The 17,347-nt window shown below is 37.9% G+C and overlaps 3 protein-coding genes and 1 long non-coding RNA gene across 8 annotated transcripts in view; 1 reads left to right on the top strand and 3 right to left on the bottom strand.

Annotated features, from left to right (window-relative positions):
- Positions 1-3,212, bottom strand: part of samsn1a (SAM domain, SH3 domain and nuclear localisation signals 1a) — a 12,769-nt gene extending 9,557 nt beyond the window's left edge. For all 3 annotated transcript variants that reach the window (XM_077611897.1, XM_077611898.1, XM_077611900.1), the window contains exons 1-2: positions 3,088-3,212; positions 225-380 (exon numbers count right to left, since the gene is read on the bottom strand). In XM_077611897.1, coding sequence (XP_077468023.1) covers positions 225-380; positions 3,088-3,111 — 180 coding nt within the window. In that variant the 5' untranslated portion in view covers positions 3,112-3,212. The remainder of the gene's footprint in view (positions 1-224; positions 381-3,087) is intronic.
- The window catches only part of dhx40 (DEAH (Asp-Glu-Ala-His) box polypeptide 40), a 27,907-nt gene extending 10,560 nt beyond the window's left edge, over positions 1-17,347 (top strand). Inside the window, exons 5-21 of one of the 3 annotated variants that reach the window (XM_077611896.1) lie at positions 12,164-12,212; positions 12,882-13,027; positions 13,110-13,229; positions 13,439-13,675; positions 13,965-14,031; positions 14,172-14,303; positions 14,583-14,682; positions 14,757-14,843; positions 14,926-15,108; positions 15,432-15,512; positions 15,606-15,763; positions 15,914-16,028; positions 16,121-16,229; positions 16,327-16,421; positions 16,744-16,813; positions 16,902-17,130; positions 17,221-17,347. In XM_077611896.1, the coding sequence (XP_077468022.1) occupies positions 12,965-13,027; positions 13,110-13,229; positions 13,439-13,675; positions 13,965-14,031; positions 14,172-14,303; positions 14,583-14,682; positions 14,757-14,843; positions 14,926-15,108; positions 15,432-15,512; positions 15,606-15,763; positions 15,914-16,028; positions 16,121-16,229; positions 16,327-16,421; positions 16,744-16,813; positions 16,902-17,130; positions 17,221-17,342 (1,968 nt within the window). In that variant the 5' untranslated portion in view covers positions 12,164-12,212; positions 12,882-12,964 and the 3' untranslated portion in view covers positions 17,343-17,347. Of the gene's footprint in view, positions 1-12,163; positions 12,213-12,240; positions 12,784-12,881; positions 13,028-13,109; positions 13,230-13,438; positions 13,676-13,964; positions 14,032-14,171; positions 14,304-14,582; positions 14,683-14,756; positions 14,844-14,925; positions 15,109-15,431; positions 15,764-15,913; positions 16,029-16,120; positions 16,230-16,326; positions 16,422-16,743; positions 16,814-16,901; positions 17,131-17,220 lie in introns of those variants that run through there. The other 2 variants (XM_077611895.1, XM_077611894.1) reach the window with 2 other exon arrangements.
- LOC144083812 (uncharacterized) lies at positions 5,417-6,785 on the bottom strand. Its single transcript, XR_013303637.1, has 3 exons — positions 6,618-6,785; positions 5,872-5,976; positions 5,417-5,795 (listed from the first exon to the last, which is right to left on the bottom strand). It is a non-coding gene; the product is annotated as an uncharacterized LOC144083812 (long non-coding RNA).
- LOC144083811 (P2X purinoceptor 5-like) lies at positions 7,209-12,330 on the bottom strand. The gene is made up of 12 exons (XM_077611909.1): positions 11,869-12,330; positions 11,319-11,469; positions 11,103-11,174; positions 9,772-9,847; positions 9,433-9,529; positions 9,042-9,122; positions 8,821-8,959; positions 8,621-8,757; positions 8,456-8,549; positions 7,545-7,610; positions 7,389-7,471; positions 7,209-7,312 (listed from the first exon to the last, which is right to left on the bottom strand). The coding sequence occupies exons 1-12, from the start codon at positions 12,003-12,005 to the stop codon at positions 7,264-7,266; spliced, it is 1,182 nt and encodes a 393-aa protein (XP_077468035.1). The 5' UTR covers positions 12,006-12,330; the 3' UTR covers positions 7,209-7,263.

The raw sequence follows: 17,347 nt of genomic DNA, 5'->3' as shown, positions 1-17,347 counted from the left end.
GGTATACTTTACATGTATGCAGTAGTGCCAAAGTAATCATGTGTTAATCATAATCTTTCACTGTGATGGTTTCATAACCGTTGTTTCATATGATTCAAGCTGTTGAGCGGATGCTTCTTTGTCTGCTCCTTCGAGAGGTGCTTTCCTCACTTCCCTTTTTTGGAAAAGCAACCATTGTGCGCTCCTACTTTCTAAATTCCTCGAGCACTTGGAACGCCTCTCACCATAGAAATGGATCTTCCAGATCCCCTCCATTTCGTGTTTTCTTGGAGCAAGAGAGCCGGGCTGCACGAGCGGCTGGAGGAGCGGCTCGGGATTGGTCGCGGGGGGTTCTCGCCAGAGGTCTGCACAGCTTCATACAGGCTGTCCAATGAGCCCTCCTGGTGTTATGAACATAAATACACACACATTTAATCAATTAAGATGTTATCCAGCTAAAGACAAACAATTGTTCTCCCAAAGATTAAATAACGTCCCTTTGTTTTCTGTGGGAATTACTTTGAGATAAATTGTCCTCATCCTTCCGATAGACGCCGCCATTTTAGTGACTTTTTTTTAACCCACTCTAATTTATGAATGGATTTAATCTCATCTGTTTGCTAAATCTGACTGACTTTTACCCATGAAGTACAGTGTTCAGATAAAGCAGCTTTTAAAGGCGGGACATAGTAAATCGGAAGAGTCAAATTGAATGATCAAATAATCATTTACCCGAGGGTAGACAACAGATTATATAATTCGGTGGAACCTCTGAGCTTCCAGCCATGTCATACACTGTTTATCCACATTAATATCTTCTACTTCCAATAAATTCCTTCATTCATTTTCCATACCGCTTATCCTCTCAAGGGTCATGCCCTTCCCAGATAACTACAGGTGGGTGAATGTGGCCAGTCAATTGTAGGCTGGGCGTCCCGGTGGGGCGAGTGGTTAGCGCGTCGGCCTCACAGCTCTGGGTTCCTGGGTTCAAATCCAGGTCACGTCCACCTGTGTGGAGTTTGCATGCTCTCCCTGGGCCTGTGTGGGTTTCCTCCCACATTCCAAAAACATGCATGGTAGGCTGATTGGACACTCTTAATTGCCCCTAGGTATGGGTGTGAGTGTGCATGGTTTTCCGTCTCCTTGTGCCCTTGCGATCGGCTGGCCACCGATTGGCTCCAGCACCTCCCCGGACCCTAATGAGGATAGCGCGGTTCAGAAAATGAGATGAGATGAGAGAATTGTAGTGCACGAAAATACGGACAACCCTTCACGCACACACTTTTAGCTCGGGGCAATTTAGAGTGTACAACCAGCCTACAAAGCATCTTTCAGGGAAGTGGGAGGAAAGCAGAGTACCCAGTAAACCAAAAAACATGCAAGCACAGGGAGAAAAAGCAAACTCCACACAGTAAGGAATCAGGTGGAATGGAACCTTCAAACCCCAGGACTGTGAGGGTACTTCTATCTATCTATCATTAATTTATTCATTTTCTGAACCGCTTATCTTCACAAGGGTCGTAGGGGGTGCTGAAGCCTATGCCAGCTATCTATGCCACCAGGCGGGGGACACCCTGAATTGGTGGTCAGCCAATCGCAGGGCACAAGGAGACTCACACTCTAGGAGCAATTTAGTGTTCAACCAGCTTACCATGCCTGTTCATGGGAATGTTTTTTTGTTGTTTTTGTTTTTTCTATTCAGAAGTTCGAGGTCAACCACTGGCACAGAACGGCGCATGTTTGATTTTGAAGGGCATGTTTACTGATGTCATAGTAACATGACACAAAGAATCAATATTGAGGATTGGATGTGTCTCTCGGGATATTAATGCACACTCTGCCCCAAAGCCCTGATGTCGGAATGGATTGAAATTCCTCCGAAGAGCTTTGATTGTGGATTAAAAACCTGCTTGGCTCGTTCACATTCTTTTCAGGAACATAACCAGTTTTCACTCTGCCCACGTAACGACATGGTCCACTAAGAAATCACAATGCAACACATTGCTGTTTTCCTCTCTCTCATCATTATACAACTGGAACAGATCATATATCTCAAATGTATTGTCTGAATTATAGTTCCCCTTTCTGTCTCCTGCCAAATCCAGTTTCTAATAATAATAATAATAGTGCACATGATGTGAAGTAACAGAAAACAATCTAGCCAGAGGTTAAAGAGTAATCCTCATTACTGATGCACAACCCTAACATCTGCGCTCAAATGAGACCAGCCACGTGCAGCATACACTCTTCAGGCTGCAACAATATGTGCACTTGCAAAATCTAATTGAAATTGGAGCTGTATCACCAAGTCTGCCTTTACAAAGATATGTTATAAGATTGGTTTAATATATTCCGATTTAAAAGAGTTGTGTGCAATGTTTTAATCCTGTCTCCTAATGTTAAAAAAAACAGACAGTTTTATTGCTGCAAAAAAGTACACCTAAAATTGAGATGTTCGGAAGTTCATTTGTAGAATAAAAATTTCCATTTTAATTCATTTATTTTAGAATTTTAAAAAAAATGAAGACATTAAAAATCGTGGCAGATTTCACTCAATTTATCAATTCACCTCACGTAAACATGAGTACACGTGCACACATACAAATGTGTGAAATTATCTCATTAGAGACTATGGGAATATTTCTGGTCTTTAATAATTCAATTTCAAAGATCATTTAATAGTAGGTGCCGCCATATTGGTTAGCAACACCATTCTAATGAACAGAAGTGACATAGACTGAGCAAATTAGTAACTGTCAATTATTTGACAAGATTAAGATTACCGTTAATTATTTCTATATTGTACTATTTTCTGGATCCTACTGCAATATACAGGTGTATATAAAGTGCACTAAATACCAGAATTAAATAACTCATGCCACGCTTAGGATATAGTAAATAGTAAGACTATGCACAAAAATAGTATATAGCATGTAATGTAGTGAACAAGAATGAAAACAACAAAGTGGGTCTCTATATGACAGGACCCCTTCCCAATGCCCAAAATAGCCATGCCCCATGCATAACTTTAAATATAACACTTGCTCAAGGGGGAGATAAATCTGAATAGATGGCAGATAACACATACAAACACCAGGACATTCTTACCAATGAGAAGCAGAACAGGTTCATGTCGCTTCTTGATGGCAGTGTAGCAGCAAAGCAAGCGTCACTCACTGGCAGTAAAACCCAACACAGTATGAGTCCAGCCCGGGTGGCCGGCTGCTGTCTTGTCAGATTAATACCACAGTGAAATCCCTCCTCTAATCCAATTGAATAGATGGACCACCATTAGTCTAGCAAGCAGATGAGACACAATTTGACCAAACATTTTATTTTGTTTACTATCCTTCCGGCCATAAATATTGCACACTCCTTAATAATTCTCATCTGGAAAATCATAGGCAATTAATGATGGAAATCTACAAAATGAAAATCGAATATTTTTAATATTTCGAGAAGTAGAGCCGTTCTTAGTAAGTGAAATTAAATCAATATTATTCCATTATTTTTAACAAGTTTACAGCACATGCATCATTGGGTTGAGTTCCTTGTTTTTACTGATTATATGTAAAAATATTGAAAATATATTTTTAAATGTTGAACATACCATTTTGCAATGGTAACTACACCTTTTTAATTGAAGTGTTTTTATTGTTAAAAGAATATTATGTACACCACATATAGGTAACTGTAATTCAAAATAAGGTGTTTTTATGAAAAGAAAATTGATAGCAAGTGCAGATTTTTTGACAATGCTAGATTGTTTTGTATACACAATACATAATTTTTTTATTATTATATTACGCAAAGGGTAATATACTGCTGTTATTTAATATTGCAATATTTCTCTACAAATTGAGATAAATATTGGCTTTTGTCCATGGAGTATGGAGCATGGGTATGTCATTTTAAATTCAATATCAATTTGAATTATGTCTTGCTTTTTACAATGCTGGATTGTTTTGTATACACAAAACATACATTTTTTTATTATTATATTACGCAAAGAGTAATATACTGCTGTTATTTAATATTGCAATACTTCTCTACAAATTGAGATAAATATTGGCTTTTGTCCATGGAGTATGGAGCATGAGTTAGTCATTTTAAATTCAATATCAATTTTAATTACGTCTTGCTGTTTCTCCACCATGTTGGCGCATGGTTTCTTTTCAAACTGGATGTGCAGGAAAAACATGGTGCCGCTATGTATCGCGTGACCAATAGGCTGAGTGACTAACTTCCTGGAATATTTTTGAAATTTCAAATAGAAAATTATAGAAATTCTATTCTCCTTAATGGTGGATTCCTTCTTTTTCACCCCCATTTTAGAGCATCGCTAAGCACTTGTACCAATATGAACCACTTTACACATTTGGAGCAAAGGTTAGTTCACCACAGATGCCCATTAATCCAGCCACCATTCATGTCTACAGTTTGAGTTGAACTAATGATGAGAAGAAGCAGCTTGACAGATTAACTCCTATGACCCATATTTGCACATTGAACAACACTCACATACACCAATATCCTCACGTATAGGATGATCTTTCACTCTGGTATGAAGCGTGACTCCACTCTGCACATTAAAATCAATGTGAAAGTCAGTTAGTGTGTCAGCTGAGGACACATTTATAGGCATGAATAGTACTTGACCATTAGCGTAACACGTTTCTCGAGGAAGTTTTAGGATGAATCATAAAAATAATGTGATTTTTATTTAATACTGACGTCAAAAGGTCCACCTCCGCAATCCTGCATTTTTATCTTGATATACCGTATTTTCCGGATTATAAATGGCACTTTTTTCAGTTTGGCTGGGTCTGGTCTTATTTTGACTGTTGTTCCTTATTTTGCTATTACGTTAACGTGTAATCTTGTGTAACATATACTTCTTTTTTTTAATTTTTCATTGTGCATTGTTTGGCTACTGTGACTCATACATAATTTTTTCCCTTTCACTATGCATTTTTGGGTAATGCCACCTATTGTCCGAAAACTCTGGCATGGTGATATACCTGTCATAGGGTGCCACAGTTCTTTAAAAACAGGCATAATGTTTGTAATGGTGCCAGAGAAGGCCCAGTGACACAGGGTGAAAGTAGGTGTGTTGTTATTGTTAACTTGAACATTCTGCAGTACTCAATCAACTATTGTTTATAAAGCGTATCACAAAGGATCTCTCTCCCCCCAAATATATATATATATATATATATATATATATATATATATATATATATATATATATATATATATATATAAACAAACTATCTAATTTTTAAAAGATATATTTTTTCACTTTTTTATTTACTGTGCCCACAATATCCGTATGTTTTAGTGATGTGTAGGTTATAGTGAAGTTGGAAAAAAAATCCTCTCATGACATTCAATCTTCTACATCGCATGATATCGGAGAACATTTGAAAGACAATAATCAGATTTAAAGACGTCTTTTTATTGTGAAATCAGTTTGACAGCAGAGTTGACAGGAGCGACCCACATAAAAATCACTGACCCAAAAAGCAACAAGGGAGGGATTAAATGTTTCTGTGTATATAAAATAAATCACAGCTCTTGTCCACTGAGTGCTATACAGAAGCACATGAGATGTTAAAACAAACATGAACAGTATTAGTGAAACTAAACTTGATTGTCCACCCTGATTAGAATTATTTGCATTTTTTGCTTTGATTAATGAGAGACTAAACGCCGATGTACGACGATGCCATCTGTTCAGCACAAGTCCGTTTTACAGCAGGTAGTTGTAGAGCTTTCGATGCACGTCGCCGAGCAGTTTTTATAGACTTGATTCCCTGGAAAAATGACACACCAATTACTGCATGGCTCCGCTTTCAGGATTTTCAAATAAGTAAAAAGAAGAGTTCAAACCCGAGCCAATGGTCTTGCAGTACTTTTCGTTTTCACCACATTCCTGCACGTTGTCACATTCTAATTCATCACTACCCGTACAGAAGTAGCATTGCAGTGTGAGCACTGGTGGGAATACAGAGTACAGAAAAATTCACCTCTTCTTCATATTCATCAAATAAACCACTGAAAACAAGAATGACATACAGTCATTACGTTTTTTTCAATGTGCAAGACAGGGCTCTAAAGATGTATGGCTGGATTGTGTGGCTTGAGTTAATGTGGCATCGGTTACTTCCGAATACAAAAACTATGGTTTTCATCTCTCAAATCTATCAATTTGTCATAAAAGATGCAAATACTAGGTATACTCACTTTCTGGTAAAGTGCCTCTTCCATGCCAAAAGTAGTGGCTCATATTTTTTAAGTACTTTATAATGCAAGACCTTAGATTTGGTCAGGTTTTAGAAAACCAACATAATATCCGATCCATGATGTGACTACACTTGCCCAAAAAGCAACGCACACGAAGACAAGAGCATAATTATTACAATAATGGTCCAATTTAGGATACTTTTATTGTTTAAAAATAAACACTTATCATTCTTAATATTTACCTATACTGTGAATGAAACGATTCAATTGTTTTTTTCTCTGGAAAAAAAGCTCAAAAAACAAAAGATAAAATGATAATGCGTTAACTAACAGTATATAATTTTAGAGTACAATGTTAAGATTTTTTTGCACTGAAATAATTGAATCCTCACCTTGAGTGCTACACAGCAGCAGAAGCAATAGTGTTGAGACCAGCGCCACCTTCATATTGTCTTGACGGAGTCTTGATGTGGAAAACCACTAGAGCTGCAGAACCTTTATACTGTCACATCACCCTCTAAATCCATCATTCACTTCCCTGTGTACTCAGTTCCACCACTGTATACTTTCTTTTTTAAATTCTATGGTCCACCAACTGGAATCTGTAATCAGATATGTAGCTTTGGTGTGCGTCTTTTCAATGGAATGCAGAAAGGAAAACAAAAACTTGGCTGTTATTTATATTACCACTATTGTTTTCGGACAACTGAATGCAATTGGATCATCCATGGTAGCTGACAGTGTAGCACGCTATTAACAATGCACAGTATGGAAATATGTAGTAGATCGACAATATTATTCTGCCCATAAATTGCTGTTTTATTTTACTTCCGCATCACCACATATATATATAACCTGGATTTTAAAGTAGGTGTGCCATCTCACAAAGGTTTAACATTTACCAAACTCGAGTTATGAATATTTTTCCGAGTATTTTTGACACACCCCAGACAAGAGGATAAACAATGGGGATAATCCATCTTTTAAGACAATTCTGATTTTTATTGAAATTGAGTTCATTGGAGAAAAAAATATATACTAAGAGGCCAGACAGGATTTCTCATGGTTGCCTTCAGCTGATGTCTGCCTGTGAATGAAAAAAATAGACATCACCATATCACATCAGTTAAATTAGTGGTACTGAAAGTATACATATAACATACTGGGACCCTTCAAACTTCCTCTCCCTATAGGCTGTGCCATTCTTCATGATGTAGAGAAGGATCATGTCACAGAAGAATATGCCCTGTTCATTCATAAACAGCATTCTGTCATTAGTCTAAAAGGAATAAAATTAAAAAGTAAATGGCGATACTTACCACACCCATTAAAGCTAACCCTGAACCAACGCTGATGGCAGTGGGGACAATATTGAACATTCCTGCCTGAGAACAACATTAGAATTCTTTAATACAAAAGTCCCTGACTAATGTCACACAATTACTTTGAATTTACTTGCACATGTAAATAATGTCTAAATGAGCAGCTTGACATGTTCTAATAAAGGAATAAACTTACAGATAGACAGACACGATGGATTTTTGTGAGCACTCAATATCCAATAATAGAAAATGAAATTGGTTCAATTCAACGATTTATAATTGACTGCAGTCTTACTTTTCACCAGGGGAGGACACTGTAACTAATAAAAGTAACTTCAAGTCATGCACCCATTTAAAAATGGTCCAAGTGGCTCAGTGCTTAACAAAAGCTTCATTTTCTATTACTATTTTTAAGTTGTACTTGTTGCTCACATTGTAGGGTAATTTAAACTGTTCAAAATGTCCTCAATCTTTACTAAGGCCCTAAAAGCTTAGCACGGGAGTTTGTTGAATTTTTTAATTATTTTATGAGGAAAATATTTTATTACAAAAAATAAATATTATAATGTCAATGTTTAATTTCAAATTATTATAATGTGCAACAGGTTGCAATGTGAATGTATGATTATTTTTAAATAATGGCTTACTTAATTTGTTTGCAAAAAGTGACTTAATTTGTCTATGTAAACAAAAATCTTCTGATTATAAAACATAAAGGTTTTTTTATTGAAGATGTTTTGGCATTAAGATTTGAGACCCTTTTGCTTTCATGATTAAAATGGAAATTAAGAAATAAATTGCTTTTTTAAATGACTATGTTTAAATAGGAAAAAAGTTTGATTATTGACTAGGTAATACATGAATGACTGCAGTGTAGTGTGATACATGGTATTTCATATTTTTCTTACCCTTCCATTCACCATGATGTTAAATCGGACTCCATAGACTTTGAATAGGGATCGATAGCTCTCACCTGCTGCATTTTTATAATAACGGGTGTGTCTGTTTGAAACAAAGAATCTCATTATCAGCACAAATTCAAAAGAAGAAATAATTAATAAAAGGCAAATAACCTGAAATTGAATCCCATTGCAATGGTCTTGTTGGAGGTGGCTATGTCCTGGCGACTAAATTCATACTGTGGGTGGCATTCGGAATAACCTTTGTCAAGGTCACATTCCCACTGAATCTGGATCCCGATGGAGCCACCCTAGTGTAAAACAATAAGGTCTTTTCGGGCCTCATTACATTATCTATTAATGATCCCACTAACAAATGTTGCCATGTCGTTGAAGTTGTGTCCAGCTCGTGTGGTGATATCGCCCAGGCGAAATATGGGGCAATAAGGATGGAGTTTTTCATCGTACCGGCATGTCAGATAGGATACATTTGTTGTCTCCAGAATGTTGGACCTTGGAAATGAAAGCATGCACAGTAGTACAGTGTGTACAGTTTCAGATGATTTGTGTTACATCTTGTGTCATGAAAACTTACTTTGAAAATTTGAATTTGGGAAATTTTATAAAATTCTTGATGTAGATGGTGAAGTTTTCTGCGTTTGCTAGCAGCGCAGATCTATTAGAAAAAAGAAAGTCATGAGCATTCTAACATTTGGTTCATCTAGATTTGGGTGTCGGACGCATTGCGTGTAACGGGTCCACCATATTGTAAACTAATCATACAACATGATTTCCTGGGGAAACAAAATGTCTCATTTTATCTCATAGTTGAGCAATACTTTTGATACATTACGGGCCTCGCTCTTCTTTTTAAGTGAGAGAATTTGAACAATTAGAGGAAGGCACTACCAAAAAAAATGAAAAAATACATTGAGTATTGCTGACCGAGAATAATCAAATTCAAACCACATGGCTCAGATTCTTACTGTGGTTTAAAACGTCTTTCAACAGGACACCACGCAAATATTTCACAGGTTCCATTGGAATTTTCATCACTGCGAATGCATCGTCCACTTCTGATTCCTTTGGAAAAATACAGAAAAATCAATCAATGTTGTAGCTCAAATTTCAATGGCCTACAGTCCCTAATTTACTGGGGTTAATCAAATGTTGACCATCATTCTTTCATTCATTTTCTGAACCACTTATCCTCACAAGGCTCACAGACGGTCCTGCTGTGGTATCGTTTCTTCACATAGGCTGTCATTTGAATGCAATGCAAAGTGTTCTGTTAGATCAGAAAGTTTATCAAGTAAATGTCCTACCATGGCCAGCCTTTACTAGTTTTCCCTCTATGCAGTCCTCATCTTTGTGACAGAGTCCATCCAACACTTTGGTGCTCTGGGAACACACACAAGAAGCACCAAAAGCTTGCGATTAAAGTTGATGCCTACATGATTCTTGCAAAGCACATCGAGATAGATCATATCAATGGTTGCATAAATTAATCGTATGGCTTCTACAGCCATGATAAACACTTCCTATAAAGGGCATTGGCGACTGTGAACAACTCTAGATGTTCCTTCCTACCCCAATTTTAAATCACAGGTTCTCTTCTGGTATCTTGAGATTAAACACATCTCATATAGGCAGATTAAAAGAACCACTAATGAGAATAAAATATGACTTACAATGAATCCAATCAAGTCAATCCATAAATTAGTAAATAAATAAGTGTATTGGAATATAAGTGCAAGTGCAATGTGAGTAAAGTTTAGCATCTTGAGACTTGTTTGTTTGTTTCTAGCTGTTGTATGGCGCTGGAAAATTATCTGTGACTGAGATAAAGACCAAAATCGTGCAAGATCAAATACGTGTGTGTGTTTAACTAACCCATATCACGCTATACAGCAGGCTGTATGTAGCCTATGTGCCATACTTGCCCACCACTGCCCAAGAAAGAGTACATGGATGCGCTAGGCACTAGGTTGCTGTGAATACTTTCCAGATGATCAAATATCAAGCGAGCAAATAAAGCAGCTTGAAAGTAAACATTGTGACAGCTCGGCACACGCATGAGCACTGAAGAATTTTTTAAGAAAGTACACAGTGACTTCCTGGTACGCTGACTCACACAGCTGAATTGAGACATTTGTGCCACTAGATTTAGTCAAGACCTACACTAACTTCTGACTAGATGAAAAACTAGTGTGGTCTGAATCTGCCTAACCATATTAAGAGTTGCTGGGTTCGCACACATACTTAAGACATGCATAAGGCAAAGAAGAAAAGATGAAATGACAATTATTTAAAAAAAATAGCATCATTAAGCCATGGGAATCAGAAATTGAAAAACAAGTGTGCTTAAAATGAAAAATGATAAGTTGATGTCAATAATAATTGAGAATTTCCATGCTTTAAGTATTTAAGTATTTCTATCCTGCAGGAATAGTACTTTTTTGTACTATAATGTATAAAATACATGATTTATGATATCGACTTGCCCATAGTAATTCTTCCTCACTTCACTCAAGGAAGATAACCTTCCACCCGAGAGCAATTACATGAGTTTAAATATTTGAATTTGAATATATTAAAAATAAAAATACTAGAAGTCAAAGTTTTAATGCATGATCAACTTGCAAAATATTCATACCTCAGCACAGTAACCAAGCTTCTGATTGGGCGTCTCTAGGAAATTAGTGACAACAAAAAGAACAGCTTCACCCTGCATGTAAAGAAGAAGAAGGTCATCAAACAAGTCTTTTATGATTAACATAGACATCTTTGCTAGTTTATGAAAAAAGTTATATTTGCCTATGTATATGACAATTTCGATATCACCTGAGGGTGAGGGCGCATGTGTTTTTACCTGTGGTGGGATGACGTAGTCTTCCGGCCCCCACACCAGCACACCGGACGCAGAGGTGTTGGTCACTGAGACCCCCTTCAATTTAGTGATCACTGTGCTCTGAATGGCCTCGTCCTTCTCCTGGTAGCCCTTCCTGGTTAAGAAAACCCATCTGTGGATGGTTAGAAAAATAGAAACATTGTAACTGATAAAAGTGAAAACTATTTGTGAAATTGAAAAGGGAGTGAATAATTTTCCATAGCACTGTAGTATCATACTTACATTTTTTTTTTCCTTTAGCCTGAACACATTTACACCTAATATAGCTCATCGAATGAACAAAATTACTCATGGAGGGCTAAGATGAAGAAAATAGGGATGTCAGGTAGCAACGTTCGAATATGTTCTATAATTATTCAAGTTATGTATTTCATTTTTGAACATAGATACAAAAATGGATAGGTCTTACATTTAAATATTTCACTGTTGTTTTTCTAAATTATTTTTCTTCTTAACATTTCTGTAAATGGAAACATCAGGGCCATTCAAAGAGAAACAATGTCTTACTTACCCTATAATGTAACCGATGATAGATAACTGGAAGAGTCTGTACAAAATTCCTACTTTTTTATTTTTAGCTACAATGTATTTTTCCGTTTTGTAGTCAAATAAAGACAAAATTCGTCCTTTCCATCCACTCGCGGCCATCGTGCGAACGTTTACTTGCAGTTATTTGAAAACTGAAGTAGCGTCCCTAATCAGAAGTTAGTAATAATTATCCCGTCCCTCATTTGCTCATTTGCTCGTGGTATATGTTCAACTCATCCATCCGCCACCACTTGCGCTTACCCGTACTTGTTTTTTAGGGAGTGGGCGATCTTCTTTGAGAGAACTTATCCTCCCGCATCACCAAAGGTAATTAAAGGCGCACAATTTAGCAGGCGTGCGTTGATTCATCAATATCATTCTATTTTCATTTTTACTTGTACCACTCATTTAAACTTGTTTTTCTGCAATTCTTTGCTCCTAAGAGTTCATATTTTGTTCTATTAGTCAGTTCTCAATTTAAAAACAAAAAAAATATTTATTATTTTCGGCCCGCCCATTTGTTTCACGCGTCTTCTCATCGACCAATAGAAACACACACCGCAATAGTTTGCGGAAGTAAGTTATGAAAACAGTCATATTTCGTTCTGAAAACGAAGGAATTTGATGACAAGCCAAGCTCTTTATTTTATCACTTGAACTCTGATTTGGAGTACAATCGTTTTATAGTGTTTTATATTTGTCGTTGTAATAACCTCCGGTGAAGTAATGTCTAAATCTACCAAGTTACACTCGAAAGATAAAGAGTCAAAACAGTTGCCAATCTATAAACATCGAGCTAAACTGGTCCAGGCTGTGAAGGAGAACACATTTCTGGTGGTCACTGGTGAGACTGGTAGTGGAAAAACGACACAGCTTCCACAATTTTTGTACGATGCAGGTAAACAAGCTGCCGATGTACTTATTGACAACGTATTGTAGTGTGAACATCAATCCTTTTGAGTTTGGGTAGTGGATAATTGAATATTTCGTTGACAGGCTTCTGCAAAAATGGGAAAATTTGCGTCACCCAGCCCCGCCGGGTTGCTGCCATCACGGTGGCTCAGAGGGTTGCCCATGAGATGCGATGCACTTTGGGAAGAGAAGTGGGTTACCAGGTCCGCTTTGATGACTTCACAACACAGGTAAGAGAACACCAAAGAGGCTATAGTATGCAGAAGGTTTTGTGTGTGGGTGTATAGTGATGTGATGATTTGATTGACGCAGGATACAGAGCTGAAATACATGACGGATGGATGCTTGCTCAGAGAGGTCTTGGCAGATCCGGGTCTTTCTCGTTACAGCGTTGTGGTTTTGGATGAGGTCCATGAACGAAGCCTTAACACTGTGAGTTACTGCAACATCTCCAGTAACGGAGGAGAAATAAAACGTCAGATAACGTCATTATGCTTGTAAAAATAAAGTTTTGTCTCATAAGCCTTATGCTGCCTTTTTTATTTTCTGTAAGTCCAATAATCATCTTGGTGGGAGCTTCACTGACCATTTGAAATATTGAAATTATGTGCACACTGAACTAGATTGTCTTTACCTTGCAGGATATTCTTCTGGGTTTACTGAAAAAGGTCTTTTCTAATCCATCTGAAGCTATGAAGGGCCGAGCGTTCCCGCTAAAGGTAGTGGTGATGTCTGCAACCCTGGAAACAGACAAGCTTTCTGGCTTTCTCGGTGACTGCCCCGTGTATACTATCCCTGGAAGGACCTTTCCTGTTACCTGCACATTGGGTACTGCTGTGGGCCCGAAAGACTTGCAGAGCACAGGTTATATGAGAGAGGTACAGAGGAATTTACCATTGTAAAAACTAATATAAAGTCAATTTCGTCATACGCAGTTTCTGGGTGTGATGACAATTAGGCTTTTGTTGTTAATGATGACGACAGGGCCTATGTCCGATTATTATTATTATTACCTCTTTCTTGGAGCTGTATGAAAAATGGAAAACAACTTTTAAGCCACATAGTCATAGAAGATTTGGCCTGAATTTTGACCTGCAGCTTTCTGTCACAATGACCCTCAAAAGTGAAGGTCAGGATTACTGATGAAGCTTGTGTCATGTTCCACAGGTGGTCTCTCTGGCCCTGGATGTTCACACCAGTGAGAAGGCTGGTGATATTCTGGCATTCCTAACAGGTCAGATACACGTATTTCTTGAAGTACTGTATTTTCCGGATTATACATTGTTATAGTTTGGCTGGGCATGTATTACTTACTTTAGTGCAATTTATGATTTTTTTTTCTTCAATCTATGTTGATCTATTCTTGTTTGACAGGTCAGTCAGAGATTGAGCGGGCCTGTGATATGCTGTTTGAGAAAGCTGAGTCTATAGACTATCGCTATGACGTACAGGATAAGACAGTGGATGGGCTCCTTATTTTGCCCCTCTATGGTTCCATGCCGACTGGTAAATGCTTACAATACCTGTCACACATGCTCTTTTATTCTATACATTGTATAGAGATTGCCTCAATAATATACAGTTGTCCTTTGACTTCAATTTTCAAAAGATAATGCAACATACTCTATATTTATGCACCAATTTCCATTTTTCGCGCAGTTGTTTTATCTTTTTTAATGACATTTTCATTCATTTGACTGAGAAAAAGGTATTTTTTTTCTGAACTTGATCACAAAATAAATTAACCTCAGTTTATTGTATTATCCGGGTTTGTCCATTCCACAGAGCAACAGCGGCAGATCTTTCAGCCTCCTCCTCCGGGAATAAGAAAGTGTGTGGTTGCCACCAATATTGCTGCCACATCTCTTACCATCAATGGCATAAAGTAAGCGTGCTGCCTAAACGCATTCTTCACTTGTAACCAACCTCGCAACTATGGTGACTCTGCTATGCTTTCAGGTACATCATAGACAGTGGCTTTGTGAAACAGCTCAACCACAACTCCAGGGTGGGCATGGACATTTTGGAAGTGGTTCCCATTTCAAAGTGAGTCTATTTCTTGATGTGTTAAGCCTCTTCTTTTGCCAGCAACTATAGGTTCATTTCCTCTGTAATTTCCCGCCATTAGGAGTGAAGCTCAGCAGAGGGCAGGCCGAGCTGGAAGAACCTCAGCTGGGAAGTGTTTTCGCATCTACACCAAGGAATTCTGGGAGGAATGTATGCCCGAATATACCATTCCTGAGATCCAGAGGACGAGTTTGACCTCAGTGGTCCTCACACTCAAGTGCCTGGGGGTACATGATGTCATTAGGTACGCTTTTTTTTTATACTCTTGGTCGATTACAACCCGTTGTGTGGCAGTGGATGACCTCGAAATGATTAAATTTCAATTACAATATCCAATTTAACTTCAGGTATTTTGGAATATAATTCCAAATGATATAGTCAAAGAAGACGGCACCTGCCTACGCTAACAACCCCACTAGTAGAAACTTAGATTTTAGTGATTTAATAAAAGTTCACCCCCATATTTAAATGCTCAAATTTCATCAATTACAGTTTCGATCTGTGCTGAAATTCTCCAAATTTGACTATGGAGGCTATGTTGTTAAGAGTGGTAATTTCTTTCCAAAGATTTCCTTATCTGGACCCTCCTGAAGAGAGGTTTATCCTGGAGGCTCTAAAACAGCTCTATCAGTTTGATGCTATTGACAGGTCTGGTAAACACTCTTGTGGGTTTTTTGTTTTTTTGGGGAGTACAGTTAGCGAAACAGTGTTGGATGAACTAAGTGCTGTGTTTCGTAATAGGAGGGGTCGTGTAACTCCCCTGGGGGAGCTGATGGTGGAGTTCCCCCTACAACCAGGCCTCACCAGAGCGCTACTCAAAGCCGCCTCACATGGCTGCGAGGAATTGTTGCTTCCTGTGGCGGCCATGTTATCTGTAGAGAACATCTTCATCCGGCCAGGTAATAATATTTCTAGTCAAGTTACAAATACCCAGAATTATATTATTGATCTGCAACACTTACTTTCAGTCCTGAATGGTGTCGTTAAATGTGACTTTATAGACATTTTGCTTGAAAAGTATACATTTATGCACTTCTTGCCTTGTCTAGGTCATCCTGAGAAAATGAAGATGGCAGATCAGAGTCATAGAGCCCTGGCTGAGAGCAGTGGCGGCATTAATGATTTCAGCACACTTCTTAATGTATTTCAGCAATGTAAATCTAGGTACCGTTCACTGCTATAAGATGAATATTTGTTTTTCATTTCTTTGTTTCAAACTTCCTCACAAAACGTGTTTCTTGCTATTGGATTCCCAGTGAGAGACCATCAGTGTGGTGCAAGGATAATTGGATCCACTGGAGGGCGCTCAAGTCTGCCTTTAATGTGGAGACTCAACTGCGTGACATCCTCCTCCGTTTGCAACAAGTATTTTACATTAATACTTATCTTACTTGATTACTTGAGGTTTTTATACATCGTGCTGCTTATTACCTCATATCATCTTCATTTTTAATAATTCCAGAGGAAAGATTTCCCTTTGGAGAAATTTGATGGCAATAGAAATGTGCTCTTTAGACGGTGTCTGTGCACTGGATACTTCATCAATGTTGCCAGAAGGTAATTTGCAAATTGTTTACTTATCATTTCTACATAATGGATGTTTTAATATTTGTTGCATTTGTTTTTGGTGTAACGTTAAGGTTGCTCGTGTGTTCTTATGAATGTTAGAAATTTATTGCAAATTACTCAAGACAATCCAACCAAACATAACTGTTGGAAAATGGATTTCACAAAACTACTCTTCAGTGGTAGTCAATCTCTCTGTCCCCTGGAAATACCTTGGCACCTATTATTTACAAACATTGTAAGAACGTCAATAAGCAGAAGTTAAAGAATCACACTGGCGCACCTCCCAAAAACCTTTTTCCCCCTTCTAAAGATCTATTGGAAAGGTATTTTGCACAATGGATGGTCACGGATCCATGGTTCACATTCATCCATCATCGTCGGTAAGATTATTCCAAGCTCTCTCTTTAAACATTTTCATCGAGTCTACTTGAAATGTTCTAATGTTCTCTTTTAATTTTTTGAACTCAGCTATTTGAAAAGGAGATGGAGCTCGACTGGATTCTCTTCCATGACGTATTGATGACATCACGCGTGTATGTCAGGACGGCGTGTCCTATCAGATACGAGTGGGTGAAAGATCTGCTGCCTAAACTTCATGAGGTAGACGTTTATGATCTGAGTAGCGTGGCAAGAGAAGAAGTCACTGATGAGGAGGTGACCAAGTGGGAAATGAAAGAGGCTTCCAAAAGGCCATCCGGTATTGCGGATTGTTTTTGCACTCTAGTCATTTATGTAATTGCCAGTTTCTTACACATGTTGTTGAGTGTTGACATTTGTTTTATTTCAGAGCTTTCTGTAGAAGATGCCTTGAAGAAAGTGGAGAAGCGAAACGATGAGGGCAGTGTCAGTGATGCACGCGCTCGCTATTTGCAGCGGAAAATGCAAAGACAGCAGAATAAAGTTGTCTGATAGGG

Source organism: Stigmatopora argus, chromosome 10, assembly GCF_051989625.1.
Source record: "Stigmatopora argus isolate UIUO_Sarg chromosome 10, RoL_Sarg_1.0, whole genome shotgun sequence".
Taxonomy (NCBI): Eukaryota; Metazoa; Chordata; class Actinopteri; order Syngnathiformes; family Syngnathidae; genus Stigmatopora; species Stigmatopora argus.
This window is presented reverse-complemented; position numbering and strand designations above follow the sequence as displayed.